The sequence below is a fragment of the Temnothorax curvispinosus genome, unplaced genomic scaffold, assembly GCF_003070985.1.
Source record: "Temnothorax curvispinosus isolate PA1 unplaced genomic scaffold, ASM307098v1 QBEX01002937.1, whole genome shotgun sequence".
NCBI lineage: Eukaryota > Metazoa > Arthropoda > Insecta > Hymenoptera > Formicidae > Temnothorax > Temnothorax curvispinosus.
Genome location: NW_020212717.1, coordinates 195144 through 215134, shown reverse-complemented (window position 1 = coordinate 215134; position 19991 = coordinate 195144). Strand labels below are relative to the sequence as shown.

Here is a 19991-nt window from a genome sequence, read left to right as displayed (position 1 = left end):
ATGCAATATTTAGTTCGCTTAAATCACCATTCTTTTTTACAGATTATGAGATTCGATATGTCAACGGATTCGTTGAACGTTACTCGGTCGGAGAGTGTGACAGATCTTAATATGGAAAATGGTCTTCCGCATCCGCGACGTGCATCCACAGGTCATGCAAGAAATGACGAAAACTTTATATCTGCACCACCAAAGCCATTTGGAATCGGTAAGCATATTCTTCTCTATTCAAAATATTAATGTGCAAACATAACATTTATAATTATTCATATATTCCATGATTTCTTAATTTTGTGTGTGTATATGTATGTGTGCATACATACACACACACACACACACACACACCACACACACACACACACACACAAATTTTTTTTTATTATTAGACTTGTGCTGTTATGATCAAGCGGGGAAATATGAAATGTTTTTTCGTAATTTGTAAAATGTTACGCTCGTAAAACAAGATTACGAAATCATAGAAAGTAAAAAAGTCATACAAGTAGCGTGACACACAAACTCCCTTCATTCATATAGACATACATTCATTCATGCAATCATTCATAATCATTCATATTATATTAATCCATTTCACGTCAAGCATGAGATGTTTTCAAAAATTTTATGCTACATTTAATATAATACGAGAAATATTTCGAAGAAAAGTGATTTTTGTGAAAATAATCTCTGCTGGATTTAGAAATGGTCTACGCCTGATAGAAAATCGATAGGTTTTTACCAAATTTTATTTTGGATTTCGACTATTTTATATGCAAACTCGTCGTATATTGAATGCAATATTTAGTTCGCTTAAACACCATTAAATTCTTAAATTAATGGCTTTATTATTAAATTTAATAGCATCGTGTTTAGGGACTTTAGTCTTTAGATTAAGTTTTTATTTAAATTAGAGCCACTAACCACTTTTTCTCCACCGCTTTAATCTGCTTCATCGAGATTTATTCAATGAAAAATCAACATTTTGTTTCTGAAATGTGGCTTATGCAGTGTTTTCGATATTTCACTTTGGCTATGACGATCACTTTACATTCCACCCTAGTTTTGATCGTCCCAAGCTCCGCCGTTACTCTTCGTTTGGTATAGAACCTGTTGATTTTGGATAATAAAAATGCGCCCTGTCCATCTGTCTTTTTAATTGAAATTCATACCATCCATCACTAGTATGTACCCTTTATATGTGTCTACGATTTCTGTTTTCTTGGCTGATTGATTGTAAAGTATCGACAGTATCGAGTTGTGAAACTTTACAAAACGCATACAAATGAATTGTGCCGAAAGTATATGAAAGATTAATGACACTAGGAAAGGGTACCGTTCCCATCATCTAACAAGATATAATTAACAATCTCGTCATTTTCGAAAATAATTTGAAATTTCAGTTTTCTTATTAGTAATTATAATATACTTATACTACATTTTGTGGAATTTTATATTATTACAATTTTAGAACTTTTCTGTCATATTGTTACGTCACAAGCTATGTTCAACTTGACGATTCAATCTAATAACAATTTTACCGCAAACGTGTTCCCCACTAATAGAGATTAGATCGTATCGATCTAAATAATTTCAACTTTGTTATCACTTGATAACGAAGAGAGTTGAGCATGGTAAAATCTACTTTCTCAGATTTTCCTTAGTGTTAGCAGCTACATTTAAGTGCGCTCTACCACTTATTACAACAAAATCAAACACTAACAAACTTTTTAAATAACGAACCCTACAACAAAATTAATGAATATCGACTGATTAATGTATGCAACTAATCTATTCCTCTGTTTAACACTACGTCTACTACTTCTACAACTATTTCGGCCCACGCAAGGCTCCATTCTGAACTCAGGTAAAATGGAGTCTTGATTTGATATTTAATTGATGCCACACAGGCAATGACAATTAGTACATATGTCTCGTGAGTGGTTGAGTCTGTTTGTCTTTTTGTTTCGAAGTTTGCCTTATCGTTAGTACATCAGAGACGTTATCCGCGATAGTAATGTTGACAGAACGGGAATGCGTTTTGACAATTAATATATGTTCTCTCGTAAGCGTCATTTATTCACAAATCAGTTGGTTCAGTTGGCTCAGAAGAAGTTTTAGCGTCGCCATGTCGAGAAGACTTAGAATCTGCTCATCTTTTTTTATTTAAATCGAATGCAATTTTATTACGTGAACGTTATATTTCAGTACGTTTGTTTAGTTTGCATGCATATAGAATGCATTTCTTGTGTGCCTAGCATATTAGCAAGTTTGTTTTGAACTGTTTACTTCTCTTATTTATCTTATTTTATGTAACTATTTGATATATATTGTTCACGATTAACGTGTAAAACAATACTAGTGACCAATTTTGTGTGTGTGTGTGTGTGTTGTGTGCGAAATTAAGTGTCGCGCAGTACACATATAGGCGTACGCTCAACGCGCACACGCACACGCCCTGTGTCGTCGCACCGTTTATACCAAACTCATGCATAGAAATCATTTTCACCCATATATCTATTTTCATAATTCGTACCAAGATTCGTATGATTCTAAAACCTTGCTTCTTATAAATGTTTAGATCAATCAAGATGATTTCTATAATTTGTAATGATTTGTTAAATGTACGCTGATACATATATGTATATTTGTTTGCATTTAACAAATTAATAAAAATATACAAAGTAATCAAAAAAGATTGAACTATTGCATCACATATGTGGAATTGCTGCAATGTTCCAGTCTTTATTTATAATATATATTTGTGAATGTGCCATTGTGAGCGATACTTTAGCTAGAGTGTAGAAAATTTATTGTAACACATATGTGTGTATAAATATTTTCTACAGTTAATACATGTTAAGTGAGGATTATTCTCTCTGTGTTTAAACGTGATGTGTATATGTAATTCCGTCCAAATAGCTAAATTTCCATTATTTACACGTCTATGTAGCGCGATTAATTATGTGTTAATTAAAGATCGATATAAAGAGACAGAATAAACCTCCTATATGTAGGCAAAAAATCTAGAGGAATGGGGATGGGAGAGAGGGTGAATCGGTAAAAGTCCTATATTTTGTACTTTTGAAAGAAATCACACAATGACACGACAAATATAAGCCATCTCTCTGTTAGTGCTGGTCTACAACCTTGCTTTAAAGGATATTTAAGCTCTAAGCCGTAAGAAATTGACCAATCACAATGGAATGTAAGGAGAATAACTCGATTGTGATTGGTCGATTTCTTATGGCTTAGAGCTTAAATACCCTTTAAAGCAAGGTTGTAGACCAGAACTTATCTTTCTGACGAAAAGAGACTCGGTTTAAAGTCAAAGATACATTTCTATAAATGTGAAAATGAACGTGGACAAAAATATGAGAAAGCGTACAGATTAATTATGTATGGCATTGTTATGTATGGTTTAAACATAACACAGCAGCAGTATGATGAAATTATAATGTACAATATAACAATAGCAATATATTTAAATTTTAAACAATATACATATAATTTTTACGATACTAATGTAACAAGGCACATGTATCATTATCTTCGACTTTTAACTTACCATCTCTGAAAACGTAATCTTAAATTCATTATGTACATCATCGAATTGTGTAGTGTTTATCATATATTATTAATTTATATTTATTGTTCACTTATCATAAAGATAACGGCATACAAAGTGTATACATGTATCTATATATGACATATTTCGAAAATGTGCATTTTGAATTCGTAAATGGAATGGCGAGTTCTTAAAATTGTTATTGAAATGGAGTATTTATATATATAGATAGTTTTACACATAGTGGAAAAGAAAATAAAAAGTGAGATTCACACTTGAAATGCTGAAATCATAAACATTGATGTGTCAGTTAATGGTATTGTGACATGACATATACACATAATGAAACTTTCGTATATTAGAATGCGCGTTAGATAATATACGTTACTTGTCTATTTGTCTCACCATCTAGTGTCTGTGGCCTGCAGGAATGATTTGTCAGTATATAAGTTCCGAAAAGCTCATACGAAGCTCGCCATTATGGGGAAAGTAGCGTTGACTAGTCGAGTGAAGGGAAAAGAAGTATAATCAGTGGCATCTATTTCCTTTCAGCGAGACCAACTTTCCTGAATCTGAACCTGAATCTCAACTCATTGACACGTCTTCAACAATCTACCTCTGCCAAGTGTAGGTGACACTCGTCGTCGATCGTCCTTTCAAATTTTATTCTTTAACTCAACTTCAAGTCTGAACATTGAGAGCAAGTTAGATTAGAATCACAACACACAGTTGAAGGATAATTCTAGCGTGATATAGTTTGAAAGGATGAATTCGGTCAACATATTTGTATATTTTGGTTTCCTTGTTTCAACCATTAGAAACTAGTGTAGTATAGTGAAGTAGTATTTGGGTTTTGTTTTATTTTAAGTGTATTTTATTTTAGATGGTTTATGATCATAATCACCATTGAATTGTTGTTACGGCCCTTAAAGTGCAGTATGTATGTAGTAAATACATACTGCACTTTAAGGGCAACATATTATGTGTGTTGAATGTTGATTACTTACAGTTATCCCGATCATCATGATTTATTTCTTTATTTCAGATTATATATTCTACGCTTTTATTGTCTGGGATTACTTGATCTAAATTATCCGAAACTATTAATAATCCCCATATATATATATATATATATACATTCATACACAATTGGCAAATTAATGATGTCATATAACAAATAAGCGTGGAATATGTAAGGTTTTTTGTTATTTTTAGGAAGAGCATGATCCTTCACATTTATAAGTGTATATCAGAACCGACCTGGCACCTTTCGATATACGATTCTGTAATAAACCCATTAGCGTCCAATGTAATATCTGTTAAAATAAGGATTGCGAAAAAAACAGCTATTTTGTAAAATTAATGATAGGATGAAGTTATTAGAATGGCCAGATCGGCCCTGATACTTTACATGCTATAATATAAAATGGTTTTACCCTCAATTATATATTATCAATATAATTGTGTTGATCGTAGCGTCTCCCAATATGGTCAGCAGTAAATTGGGTCCTCGTATGACTACATTACATGAGGAAACGTCAAATGTGGGGAACCAAGCGTCTACTCCTATCAATGACGATGACGAGGAGAAAAGCGACGCCGATTATTCTGAATACGAGGCATATCAGGTAGGGTATATTCTGAATTAAAAATATCTAAAAAAATTTTTTCTATTTTTATCTAAAAATCTCGTAAAAAAAAAAAAAAAAAATTGAAACACAATAAATGTTGCACAATGCGTTTATAAATTACGATACTTGAATTATTGCGTCAACTCGTTGATGCGACTGCAACGGAGTCAGCCATTAAGCCACTTTGTAATAATGTGCAATTGTAATCGCGCCAATCGAATCAAAATTGTATAACACAGGCTATTTGCGCTCAGGCTCCACCGAAACCGGTAAAGCCGCTAACTTCCTCACGCACATTGGATTCTCTGGTCGAACTGCAATCGACGAAGATCAATACGCCAAGTATGAGTAGCAGCGGGTACGGTTCTCAAGCTGTTTCCACGACAAACCTGACATCGGAAGATTCCATTTCTATCAAGTCCATCAGCGTGGATGAGACTCCAGATCTCGAATACCGTAATCTTCTCGACAGCAAGAAACCCGAGAAAATGGACAGTTCCCTCGTGGAGGAAACGCCAGAGGAGTACTTGAGCGAAGTAAACTCCGCGTTGGATAACTTGAACATCTCGCTAAGCGCTTGCACGGAGGGTTAGTTACGGGGATGCTACGAAACAGTCATTTTAGATGTATCGATATTGTTCTGTTGTAAATATATAATAGTTCTTCGTCTTACAGAACACACTAGAAAAAATCTGGAAGAAATGGGAACGTACATGGATACTGATATCGATAGTCCAGTTTCTTCTACAAAGAGTGAAAGTGAGACCAATAGCAACATGTTTCACGTCGAGACTCAAAGGAAAAGTACACATGATCAGGTTCTTAGTGATAGAAAAAACGAGATGGAAATCAGTCAAACGTCCAATTCAGGAGACGATAGTCCCTTGGAGGGGTCTTGGATCGTACATACCAAACTGCCACCTGGCAAAGTAAGTATTATATATTTTGCATAATGAGAGAAAAAGAGAAAGAAAGCGAGGGAAAGATGGACAAAAATAATTTCCTCTAGCTAGACTATGCAGACAAGTCGATAAATGATTCGTGTTTACTTAATCAGGTCGTGCGAAGAAGAAAGACTTCTAGCAGTACAGGAAGGCCTACCAGCTCGCAGCATAGAGCTTCGTTTCCTATGGTCCGTCCACAACTTTCTGAGAGTAAGGCTGCGGTACATTTGGAGCAAACGCTACAACCTAACATGTCGTATGAAAATGGCGACAATAGCTCTTCAGAAAGAATCGATGGTACTGCTAACGCAAGCAAATAGTCTTGAAAATTCTTCATATATTTTTCAACGACGCGTTTATTTTTTTGAGAAATTATATACCATGTGATTCTTCATGTACGTGCAGCTCTTTAAAAAGATTTCTTTTTTTGCAGCGGATGACGTTAGCGATAAAAGTTCAGCGTTTGGTTCAAGACACGATTTAACTCGAGTGGAAACTCCCCTACCAGACTGGATCGTTGTTGGTGAATCTGTTTTGGTTCGTCCTTATAGTTATTCCGGAGTTATAGCATACGTCGGTCCCACAGAGTTTGCATCGGGAACCTGGATAGGAGTTGAACTTGATGCTCCGACTGGTACGAAAAATTTTCTCCCCCTCTCTTCCCCCCTTTCTCTCTCTCCCTCTCTCTCTCTTTCTCTCTCTCTCTCTCTCTCTGAAACTTTATCTAGACTTTCCAAGTAGATTTTAAACCTGTCCATACTTTATTGTTGTAGGCAAAAACGATGGTGCTGTCAATGGCCATAGATATTTTACATGTCGATCGAAATGTGGTATATTCGTTAAAATGGATAAGCTAATTCAAGACAGACGAGGAAGGGCACTTAGAAGCTATACAAAGCAAGAATCTACACCATCCACATCAATGCGCAGGAGTATTAGTAAAGGTAGTTTCGCACCAGTTATCTTATTGCGTCGATTGGAATACGTTGCTGTTGAAATTACGTTTATTGGAACAATATTGCTTTACAGGCGAAGGATTACATTCCTTGCACCGAAGTCGCAGTCGAGGGGAAGGCCTCTCTACTACAGGTACACGTTCTTTTCCACGCGGCAAGTAAACGGATCACACACTGCTTCACCATTACTTCGTGTTAATAAAAGCCACAACATAAATATCCCAAGTGCTACATGCCTATACGATACATGTAGCAGCAATGTTTCAGTCCTTTAGACATTAGGGCAGCTATTGATTATTGAAATTACTATAAAGTAATATTTGAAATATTAAATCATTAATGTGTACTACGCACGAAGCATAGGGTATTCTCGACTTGTCATGTCCTATGAACAACGTTATCCACTTCGTTACTTGGCTAGGGAAGAAGGGGGGGATAGCATAATTGACCCGTGCATAATACATGTCGCCATGTATCGAAAGTCAGTTGCGATACTTATTGACTTACGAGCATTCCACAAGTTTACTTTAACGACCACGTATTACGAACCATTTGTGTTTTATACCAGAGGAAGGAAATATACTTTGCGATTTAATTGTACATTTTAAACCAATCAAAAGTTAGCAGGACATCTTTCCTTTTCTCGATATGTCAATCTGAATATATACACGATAACTACAATTTGATGTACATATTCCACGTAATGATATTTTATATTTATGAAATCGGTCCGTGTCGATACAATAGACGCGATAATAATATACCGAATTTAATCTTGGCGTTTTTACAAATCATTGGACGATACACTTTCCAAAATTACCACATGGTAATTTATAGGCCGGAAAAGTGCCCAATGAAAGGACAAATGTCGAAAAACATTTTGCATACATATATTTTACCGCGTTATGCAGATTATTTAAAAAGATTTTATATGTATACAATTGTTTCATATATTGTATTTTTTTTAGCGCGATTCGTTAAGTTCCTTTTTATTGTAATATACATCTCTTGTCACCGTTGTCCCATCACGTGAACATGACATGCCTTAATTTATATACTGCATTCTAACTGCGTATTGTGTTTTTTTGGAGATTGCAAACTGATTCTTAAATACCGTTGTTAATTGTTTTAAGAGACAAATTGCAAGTCCAAAGATACAATGTCTAATAGAGTTGCAATATTAAGTTCGTAGACTTAAGTAGTAGAAACTAAATAAACGAGCTTGTTCCATCGTATCAGTTGCGTAACTAACGTTATATTCATCCAGCTTTTTGATAGATACTTGGATTACCCACGTTATATCACTTTATTCACGCACAGCATGGATGTCGAAGCGGACGATTGATATACATTTCGTATCCTGTAACGTGATTTGCTCGTTAACGGATATTTTTTTCACTTGTGGAGTATTAAACTTGGCTTTATGTCAAAAGCCATTACGTACGTAATCACATCTTGCGTGAAATCAAACGGCGAAAACTACTATATTTTTCTCTTACTTCACGAAATGTAGATTGTGTCGTAAAGGAATATGAAAAAAGACAAAACGTAAGCAATTAACATTTAAGATAACTCGTACATTCGCCCAAATTGTGAAAACAGCTCCTGTCCAATTAGAACAATACTTATATTACCAATAATGAGTATATTACTGTATGTGTAATATTTATGGAATATAATAATATTAATAATAATAATAGTAACAATAATAATAATAAATAATAATAATAATAATCGCTGCGGCGCAATGTTTCCTTATCGTGGCAGACAATCTTCCCCGGTTTTATGTACGTAAATAACAATTACCTCTGCGAGAAGGAAACCTTGCAACCAGCGGTATCTGTCCATTTTTAGTAATCGAGATTGTTGAGGAAGAAACACAAATTATATGAGTCCACGTGTCACAGTGATACTACATGTCTGCCCGGCATAACATTAATAAATTCTGCAATTATTAATTATTATGCATCTTCGGTTCTTGGTACACAATCTTGGCAATCGACACTTGCATTCCTTTCGACGCATTGGAACTCGTATGTCATCCGTAAAGCAAGATTTACTCTCTTGCTCTTCTTACTTTACGGACACGCACATTATTCGACACATAGGAAGAATGACTCAAAATTCAAAAAAAGAAAAAAATCACGATTCCACTGTGTACTTTGGTGCGTTATCGATCAATTCTTGAATAGTGTTTTTCCGAATCCCTTAATTGTAAGGCGATTATATCCAGAGTATAATGTCATTCTTTCCTACAACACAAACACGCAGAGAGATACGGAGAGAAAATATAAATTAAATAGAAACAGAAGGAAATGTAATGGGGGGAGGGGGAGTGAGAGAGCACCAACGATAATCTCGGAACAAAGATTTCTTTTAATCGCAGTCTTATGAGTGGTCGATGTTTAAGTACTGTTTCCTTACGTTGTCGGGAAAAACAATGTTCGCGAGAAGCTGCAGCGGAGCATTTAACATTGAGAGAGCTTACGCAGCCTATTCCATCCCGCAATAAGACAATGTCCATTTTTACCGTTACAATTGTCTAAAGATAATCGTTCATGCTATACTTTGTACCCTAAGTGATTCTAGAATATATTTTCGACCAATCGGTTTTACGAATGTCTCTAGAAGACTTCCGAGTTTAACATTATCCGCGATCGCTGCGAATATGACATGATCGCTCGCGCTCACGGTCCAAGTTCCAAAGGGTCGCGGACGGGAGGTCCATGATTTAAATCGAGTCTCCTAACTATGGCTGTGAAATCAATCTATATTTTGCTGTTCACGTTGCTCCCTCGTTTTTATCCTCGTGTCGAAGTATCCACGAGCATCGAATATTATACGTGACTCCATTAAAATACCAAGTCGAGTATCAAATGCGAAATTGCGAAACCAAGACGTTTTTCGAACGGCTGCCGGTACGATCACGATAACTCAATTTGGGTCCTTGAAATGTTTAGTAGTTTTCGGAGGCATTTTCCGACCAATAGATACTAAAGTAACTAACAATTACAAACGAAAAGAAAGGAAAAAGAAAATTCCAGTCCGTAAACAAAAATCGAACGCGTGGGCAAAAATACACCCTTTATATTATGGTTCGGAACTTGAATCATCGTCAGAATTGTCGTCACTGCCAAAATCAAATTCTTCAAAAGTATCGTTCAACTTTTCACGCGAACGTTCTTTCTTTTACTTGAAAGTAGACACTCCGCCTGCGGCGAAGCCTCTTCCCCGCATAAATAAGAACTCATCTAACTCCAAGCCTATTTCTAAAAACTTGAAATTAAAATTTAGTCGAAACAGGGACAAATATTGATCATAGAATTTTTTTAACTATTTTTTCTGTGTTCCTCGCCAAAAATGCCTTTGAAAACCATCACTTACATTTCAAAGGGCCAGAGTTACCGTGATTGTCCCCAGCTGCCGATTAATTATGTAAATTAATTACGTATCTGTTCATCGACGACGCAGTCGCGCCTTTAACGACGGGTACAGCTCGAGAGCAGTTTCTTTTCGATCGCGCTTTTCCGTGACACGTGAGCATAAAGTATTGTATAAAAGCATCGCGCGCATCGAACAAATTCAAGGATCGCATCGACAAGACGATCGAGGAGGACCATTTTTATAACAAAAGGAATAATATCAACGACGTCGAGACGTGTGTGTGTGTTTGTGTGTACAATTTATGCAGTAATTTCGTTTTTTAGTTCGAAAAAAAAAGACAAAGAAAAAGCTTTTCTCGACATTAGTCTCATAATTTTTTTTTTCGGCCAATAACGTTAATTTTTATCGGATATCTTAACGTGTTCGCGCTTATGTAAGTGCGATACGGCTACGCTTTCTCATAATATTCTACGCAACACTTGGTTGAATTCTATCCTTGTCGCGAAAGCGATTCATTTCTCGTAAGTGTCTCGTCGACCGCATTTGTCAGCGGCCACGTTTCATTGTCGTCAATTACACGAAAAAGTGCGAGAGTACGTATAATATTGAATTCGGAACTCTTCTAAACCATCGTCGCGTCGCGGTGAGATCGTTCGAACGGTCACGCTAATGTAAAACCTATATAACGTGTATATGTACAACGTAAGCCTCGAGATTGGTGGTTATATTTTAATGTAACGTATTAAAAAAAAGAAGAAAAAAAAACAAAGAAAGAAAAAGAAAAAAGTGAGGAAAATAACAGACAAAGTATGCATGCGAAGAAAAAGTGACAAAACCCTCGTATTCGTCCTCGTACGTTTATCGACACAGTACTAACAATAAGTCGGAACACAATATAATGTAAGAAAAAAAATAGCAAAGTGAGCACGTGCTTTTTTTTGTCTCGCCTCCTCATTTATTCTAGCCACGTTAAGTAGATAGTGTATTTATCACGACGACACTATTATAACACATGGTTAGGTCCACGAGAGCTTTCACGCGTCTTGATGTGATTAAATATAGGAATGTCAACCCGCGTGACGTTCAATGACGGCTGTCATTCTCATCCGTTGAAAATCTATAAGCCGTTCACTCGCTAGAAACAACACATTCGTATTGTATCCGTTTGATCCACCCCGACTCTATACATTAGCTCTGATCCATCGAAACGAGGAAACAGCCTTGTCGCGTATGGTGTCGCGCGAATCAAACGGATACTTGGACACTTTAAACCTGCGAATCCTCGAATCGATCCTGTTTTCGTCTACTTCGCCAAATGTTTGCGCAACTGGCAGAAAAGGTCGAAAATTCGGTTCGGCATAAGAGCGATGCGTAAAATCAAAGTGCGAAATTGCGATTATCCGGCGAAAGATGCGACGTGGTTGGTTTCAGTTGATCGGCGATTCAGTCGAGACGCTATAAGTGTAAAGCTTCTGCGGGAAATAACGAATGATACAGCACGGAAAAAAAGGATTTTCTACTACAGAAAATCTATTCGTTAAATATGGGATAACTAACAGTTTTTGCAGCGAGAGCTATTAATTTTGCAATATAATAGCAAAACCTTTTGTTGCAATAGCAAAAAATTTTGCTGAACCTTTTGCTACTTAGTAATAATTGCAAAAAGATTTTGCTACTATTGCTAAATTATAGCTCTCGCAGCAAAAAATGTTAATCCCTATAGTAGCAAATCCTTTTTTTCTGTGAGTCGATACTAGATAATAAGGATTTCGGAAATTCTCTGTAGATCGATAGGATGCGCCATGTCGTTTGATCTGGTTGTAGATAACCGGAAATAGGAAAGCCTATTTTTGCATTGTGTGTTTAAAGAGAAAAAAAAACAAACAAAAAGGTATCTAGCCGGTTTGTATTCACCGAATATATGCATTTGGATGGGGTGTTATATAAAGCCCCAAACATACATACAAAACTAACTTGTAGGATGTTGACTGTCAATGATTCGTATACAGTGACTTAACTCATTAAAATTTAATCACGAATGTGTGCTTACGGATATGCTTATTACCTATTTCTTTTTAACAGGCTCTCCCGTAGCCTTTTCCGCGTAAAATCATTTATATCATTTTATTAATTTGACTGACTCTCGATTAATCGCTAGATAAGGATCTCTTACAACTTATATTGCATATAATGTACAAATTAGAACTTGCTCTAAAACATCTTAAATAATTAATTAGTAATTGTGTTGTACAATACCGAAAGCGATATCGAATATCTGGAAGGTATTCGAATATCACGCAATGTAACGCGATGGAATGATCGTCCTCGAGTACCACAAACGAGTATAAGTATAATCGTAAAGACCTACCTGTACTCTACACTGTACTATGCACTTGAGATAAATAGCGCAACAATATAATTTTCCGACGTCACACGCCATCGGTATAAAAGTTATCTCGCGAAAGGCACACACGAATACGTACCTCTCCAAGTGAGAGAAATCCTTGTAAAATTAATTCACAATTAATTCTGATATGTTTATTAGACATATCTGAATGTATGTACCTCGAATCAAATAATTCTTACGAGATTGTCAAATAAACGATTATTACATGTACGAACGTTACAGCTGTGAGCGAAGCTGTGAGTGAATCGACCAGATGCGTGTACAAGTACAATACATAAAATGTGGGAAGGCGCTTAAGTGACATTTATTTTTATTTCGACATTGCGCATAGTAATTCGAGCTGTACGTGTATATTGTCGATTCAGCACGATCTAAATTTCAATATTTAGAATATAGATAGCGATTCGACTAGTAAATACCTCGGTGTGCACTGGTGCTAGTATCTGTTCTGGCACAATATTTAGCGTTTACTTCTATGAATGTTTGCATGGAACATTCTGTAATCACGATCCATCCGATCTGGCATGTGTTACTCTGAAATTGATATCTTTTTCAATTTGTATTTCCCTGGTATTTTCTGGCAGAGCATGAGTCATGCGGCGCGCGCGTGTGACTCAAATATAAATTATATTTTCACGAGATAGCAAAATTTATCTTACGCAATAAAATCAATAAACATTTACATATGAATGTTTCATTCAAACGTCTTAGTCTGATTATGAGAATTATAAGATGGAATCTTTCATAGATTTTCTTTAATTCCTTCGTGCTCGGATCAAAGTGTACATCTAGTTCGTTTCGAGACGTTTTCTCATAAACCTTGCGATTCAGTTAGAGGAGCGCGTCCTGCTGTTTAACAGAATTTAACAGTAGGTATCAAAGATATCATTCGCGCGATATTCATACGTGTCAGATACTAGAGGCATAGATATACATGCACATCCAGTCACACACGTACGCGCTAGAGGCATGCCTGCTTTAGCGGCACTCGAGAAAAAAAAGGCAAAAGTAAAATAAAGAAAATATAACTAGCGAGTATATTCCATATAACTTTTCTTCTAATTCAAGTGAAAGTTATTCACCTTTTTTTTTGTAAAACTGCAGTAAGTATTGCTACTCGAGCGATTACCGTTGCCGCATCCTTTGCCCCGAAAGCAAGAATGCTTTTCGATCTCGTAGGCCAAGAGCTAACTATTATTAACGAATTAAGAATAGAACTGTGTCAAGTCAAATCAAAGGATGATTATTGTGTAATAGTATTATTTTATAAGCAGTCAATAATATTAATATCCATTGAAGTAAGCTAAACACCGTATCACCTCTTTTTCCGAAATCCTCCCATTTGTGAAAAAGTCGTATATTTATTTCATAAGCTCGTCTCGTCTCGTGAGTATCTCTATATCTCTATTGTTAAATCCCGCGTAATACATACCGCGATACATGCATATAGAAGCTGATACAAGTATAAACAGTAAGGTGTGTACATTTTAATTTTTATGAATATAATAAAAATATAATTTAATGTTCTAAATGTGCGATCTGCTTGCGTGGTCGATCGGACTTTGCTGCGAGTTCGTTGCGAGTCCGATAACGACTTGTCTCGCTCGTCGTTAAAACAAATCAATATTTGGTTCTAAGGCATATGTCCTATGTATATAAATATACATATATCAGGCTATACGATTATTCACTTATATATTATAATAAATTCTACAGTAAAGTTAGACGAGTTCTATTTTAATTTTTTAATTTACATTTTGTCATTTTTTAAGAAAGAATACTTTAGTAATATATATATAACGACAAATACAGTTATCCTGATATCACATCGAATTATTATCTATGAATGATTTAAAAGAGAAATTATCAATAATTTGTCTTTTAGAAAGTGTGATATTCGCAATAAGAAATAAGTTGTATACATACATAATAACTAAGTTTGTTAAATATTAAGTTGTCGATTTAATATTAATTAATTGCACGATTAAATTTTAATTAAAAATGTATGCGTCCTATGTTTAATACGATTAATTTTTGTAATCGTTTGATGCGTACAAATTTGTTCAATTAATTATTATCTATTACTATCATTTTCATCATCATCGTTATCATCATTATTATTATATTGTTGTTGTTATTGTTTATTATTATTATTATTATTATTATTACATGTTCTGCATTTTACGCTTCGTTTTATGTACATTTCGATATGTGTGATAATAAATAACGTTCAGCGAAAACTATTCAATTTTAAGTGTCATTCTTTCCTTGACTTTGTGCATGAAAAAATCGCACATTAATAAATGTTAAATGGTAGATCGGTATTCACATCAAGTAAGCATAAGTCACTGCAAGCACAAGTACAGATTTAGATATAGGATCTTTATGCGTGATACTATTGACCGTAACTCTAATTGGTCGTAAGTCGAAAATTATTAAAATCTCGCCGTTTTCACAGCAGAATTTTTGAATCTAATTAATTTGAAGAATACACAAAAATATCGTACGATAATGGAGTATTTGCATGATATATATACATATATACACATGATAAACCAGATAAACAAGTGCTATGTGTGAATTAGCCACACAGGTTTTGATGTAGGGTGTAGTCATCTAATTTAAATATAATGGAATGACTCCCGCGGGAATGTCGGTGACTCTAGTCGGAGGATTTTTCAAGGTCTTTTTTGTCCTCGAAAACGCGCATAAGAGGAGGTAGTCCTTCTTTCGTAGTCCACCGCAAACAGAAACGCGCGCGAGCGAGTGCACTCGTGCGCTCTTTCCCATAGCCAAAGAGCGACTTATCGATGAGAGATGTCTGCAATTAATATATCTCTTCAGTAACCTTGACAGTTGTTATTTGCCTTGATGAGGAGCTGAGGAACTGTTGTAGCTACTAGACGTTTGTAATGACGATATATTCATTCCGATTGTCGTTAGCGCATCGTGACATGACCCTATATTCCGATAAGTAGGTAATATTCGCGTAATCTCCAATCGCGAGATGAATCATTCAAAGATAAGGCTTTGAAGAATTATAACTTTTCCCCAGACGAAAATTTACATTAATCGGCAACACGCTTTCTTCCATCTCGGAAGCATAAATGCACAATTCCAAATATAGTGAAGACTGACAATGGAGAATGGAATCGACGATTTCTGATTCACGAGTTGGCACTGTTGGCAGTTTGGTCGTACGGAGAGCGACGCGAACAAATTTCCATAAATAACAACTACGAGACACCCTGAATTAAACGTACTTAAGCGTCACTTTGATTCTCTCTCACGGATCAACGGATTAGCAGACTGCCGTGAGTGCTGTATACTTACAAAGATGCGGTATGTGATATTTTGAAAATGCATATCGTGCATTCGTGTGCACGCGATCGTGTGCGCATCCTTTCGACCGATATGATATTGTCACGAAAGCCGGAAAGCACGTGCACGTGCGGTTGCTTGTCTCTTAGACTTATACAATCGAGTGACGAAAGTCGAATTGACTTTATCTACCTACAGTTAGGAAATTAAAATTATATATGCGGCTTGTGTGTGTGTTGTAAATCGTAAATCAGTGAGTGATATCCCGCCGAACGCGACAGCTTGTATATCACTTGTAAATTGTGGCGAGTGTAATATTCATCCAATATTAATTCCTGATTTTTGTTTATCAAATAGCAAGAACGAGTAAGAATAACCACATTAGAGTTCTAAAAAAGAATATGTTTGATCGAGATGTTATTATAATTAAGCTGATACTGTGTTTAAATAATTTAACTCTTTCACGAGGTCCAGGACGCGGCGAAGTTGGCTTATTTTACTTCTGGGAATCATTTCAGGCATTGACATTCAGCAGCCGACGCAACGGAGCGGACTCCCGACTCGGATATAACGCACGTCTCTCTTTTGCTTTCACATCATGGCTATGTTCTCTCTCGAGTGTACGAGAAGCTTCAAGTTGCCCTTTTCTTCTCATTTCCCCGTCTTGTCCCTCCCTCCCTCTCTCTCCCTCTCTCCCTCCCCACTTTTTCTCGACGCGAGCAAGTCGCGAGCATATATTTCGCATCTCAAAGCTGCGCTGCGATGAAAGAGCGTATGCTTCGAAGACGAGATGGGATCAGTGAACCTACCCATGGTCAGCACCGACCGCCGTCTCCGTCTGCTCTTGTCTTGGCAGATGAAGTATACATAATATATGCGCTATAATGTATAAATACGTAGTGTCAGGTTTTTTTCTCGTGACGCCAGTAATGTGCGAGGGATCGTAAAGGTGCATGGTGGACAAAAGAGTCCGCACGTCGATGCAGATACGTCTCTCGAGACAATGTCTTTTGGATTTTGTCTGGAGATTACGCGTGCGGAACAACTAATTATTTCTTTTCTTCATTCTCGTCAACAATCGCCAACAAAGTTAATACGTCGCGCAACCGCATCTATGCAGCGCATCGTGCAATCGGCAAAGAAGCGCCCGCGGCCCGACAATAAAGAAAGGCCAGGTAACTTGATAACAGTTTGTCGAAATAAAAGATAACAACTTTCTCAGGCTGTCTGCGGTATAAATATATTCGAATGCGTCTTCTGCGGTAGGTGCACAATATAGGAATGCGCGTGAACCGTTTCTTTATATGTCAGTAAAGAAGGAACAGTTCACCGTCACCAAGTCCTTATACCTTATACTCCCTCAGATGAAACGATGAATTCCACCAAGTTTTCAAATAAATAATTGCGCGATTGTCAATTTCAGCAAAAGTCATGTATTTCCGAAAGTACCTAGAACGCAAATAGTTGGTCGAAATGTTTACGCGAGACATAAACGACACGTAAGTTCGGGGAAGCGACTGATACATAATAGAGCGTCTGGAACTTTGCTCCGGACTCACGCCAGAGCCCGGAGCCCGGAGCCACGCTGCCGGCTGCGCTTTCCTTCCGGCTGGATTTGTTCGACTTCTTCCTTATGAGAATTACCGACATATATAAATATATATATCGCCACACAATGCATTACATTGTATTGCAATGCATTGCGCTGCCATTCTACTGGCACCGCGCCGCATCACGCCTCACGTCTCACGCTCACGCGCTAATACGCGCTCAGAGGCTCAAGACTCATTGTCAGGTCAGACGTCAGACACCGCGGACCGCGGACTACGAAATAACCGGGTATATGTCGTTCTACCTACAAACACAGAATGCGTTTCGCTTTTGCGAGAACCGTTTTAACAACCGGAAACGAAAATATTTGCGCGCGTTGAATTACAAAGTTGCTACAAAATAATAAAAACGTAAGAAAAGAAGTCGCGTCCTAATAAAAGCGTAAGAAAAGGACTTGAATTTTATGCAAAACAAACGGCATACAAATCCGTTATTAAATATAATAGCGTAGAATGCGCCGCCATGCGAACCGAGTGCTGACGGTTGCGACAATTTTCGTGAAACGAAAGCGTGCAATTGAAACCTAGCCACGATAATTGCGACAAAGTCGTACGAAGCCATCGCGAAATCGACCGCGCCACATTTTTCTCGATATATAATAGCTGCTTTACGTTCAATGCCTCTGTCAACATCGATCTAGTGGAAGAAACGACACATTTCGGCGGCTTTATTTAATTTGAAAACCCACAGGAATCTACTGGCGCAGCGCAGCACGGCACGGCACTTGCCAAAATGTCGCTCTTCGACAAAATGAAATTATTAACGTTTGAATTATTAGCGTTTCTTTCTTTAATTCATTGAATATATTTATTGTTAGTGATAAACTAGCAATTTCCTAGCTGCAGGTATACAAAGTCATTTTGGCTTCCGTCATCCGACTGTGGTATATAAATCTGCGAGGCGCGAGTAACTGCATGCAGGCACGTGCTTTCGCGATAATATATGTATAAAAAATGCAATTAGCCAGACTTTTTCGAAATACTACTTGGAAATCGCATCTTTCCAAGTAGCGTGTACCCGCACTGATCCGGACAAGACAATCAAAGGGACGCTTGTGTTTGTTCAGTTCAGAGATTCAAGTCTCGTAATCACTCGTAGAAATTTGTTCATTGCTCAATGCTCTCCGTGCGGTGACAGTTTGTGACAGTTTATGACTCAGAAATCTGTTGCTTTCGTTCTCAGTTTTACAATTCCTTGGAATTGTATATTCCGCGAAGATTAGAAGCGTGTTACCAATTAAAACAATTAAGTTCTCATCTTGAGAAAAGTTCACGTTCGATTCGCAAAGTCTCGAATGATTCACTTCACGATCGAAGATTACGCGGATACGATACGAAGTCGCGCGGACGTTTAAACACCGTCAACAGTGGAATTAAAGAATCATCTGTCTCGTCTCTAATAGGAAGATGGTGCAAAAACAATTTCCATCGAGATGCGTCGTAGATTTATCTGGCATCGGTGCGCGCGGTGACCTTTCGGACGGTCCATCGTGTCGCATGTGAATCAAACGGGAAAGGGAAATGCACGTGCATAATTACATACGCGAACGATATTCGCATAGGAATGATTTATTATAGCAGCGGTTAGGTTCTCGAGGGCGAGCCTGCATGTTAACGATGTACATAACAAGGACAATCTCGCGAGCGCCATATCTCTCGCGAGAAGATGAAACGTATACGTGAATAATATTACGTGCGACAACGAGAAATTCTGGGAAAGATGGACTTTGGTCTCCCTTTCAAACAAAAAATTCCCGTGTTCGCATAGGTACAGGAAGATGTCTTACTCTAATTTGCATAACTGGCTATAAGAGCGTAGAGACAGAGATAGAGACGCGATTTTCATCAAGTTTTTCAACTTTCTGTCTCTTTTGTTGGTTTTATATGTTCATAGGTCACAGGATTAAAGGATTCTGAGGAAAAGCAAGGAAAAGATCTTCCTTGTAGATCTTTTCCAAAAAGATACCGAGAACGATTCGCTGGACAATTCCCTGACTCATCGGTGTCACGTTGAAAACACCCTTCAATATTTATCGCGCAACAAGTTTCGGTATTTCCGTATGTTGACGAAACGAGAGTTAAAAATCTTCTCTATAGTTATTGCTCGCGTTTTACGCAAGAAACAGAACCCATAGACAGCACAATGTGTACCTACTGTCTGGGAAATTTCCTTACA

The 19991-nt window shown here is 37.0% G+C and overlaps 1 protein-coding gene across 5 annotated transcripts in view; it reads left to right on the top strand.

Annotated features, from left to right (window-relative positions):
• Positions 1–11246, top strand: part of LOC112452089 (kinesin-like protein KIF13B) — a 31989-nt gene extending 20743 nt beyond the window's left edge. For 2 of the 5 annotated variants that reach the window (XM_025012139.1, XM_025012137.1), the window contains exons 20-29: positions 43–208; positions 1844–1861; positions 4115–4189; positions 5039–5190; positions 5448–5781; positions 5869–6122; positions 6251–6434; positions 6571–6771; positions 6911–7081; positions 7167–11246. In XM_025012139.1, the coding sequence (XP_024867907.1) occupies positions 43–208; positions 1844–1861; positions 4115–4189; positions 5039–5190; positions 5448–5781; positions 5869–6122; positions 6251–6434; positions 6571–6771; positions 6911–7081; positions 7167–7255 (1644 nt within the window). In that variant the 3' untranslated portion in view covers positions 7256–11246. The remainder of the gene's footprint in view (positions 1–42; positions 209–1843; positions 1862–4114; positions 4190–5038; positions 5191–5447; positions 5782–5868; positions 6123–6250; positions 6435–6570; positions 6772–6910; positions 7082–7166) is intronic. The other 3 variants (XM_025012142.1, XM_025012141.1, XM_025012140.1) reach the window with 2 other exon arrangements.
• The last annotated feature ends 8745 nt before the right edge of the window (positions 11247–19991 follow it).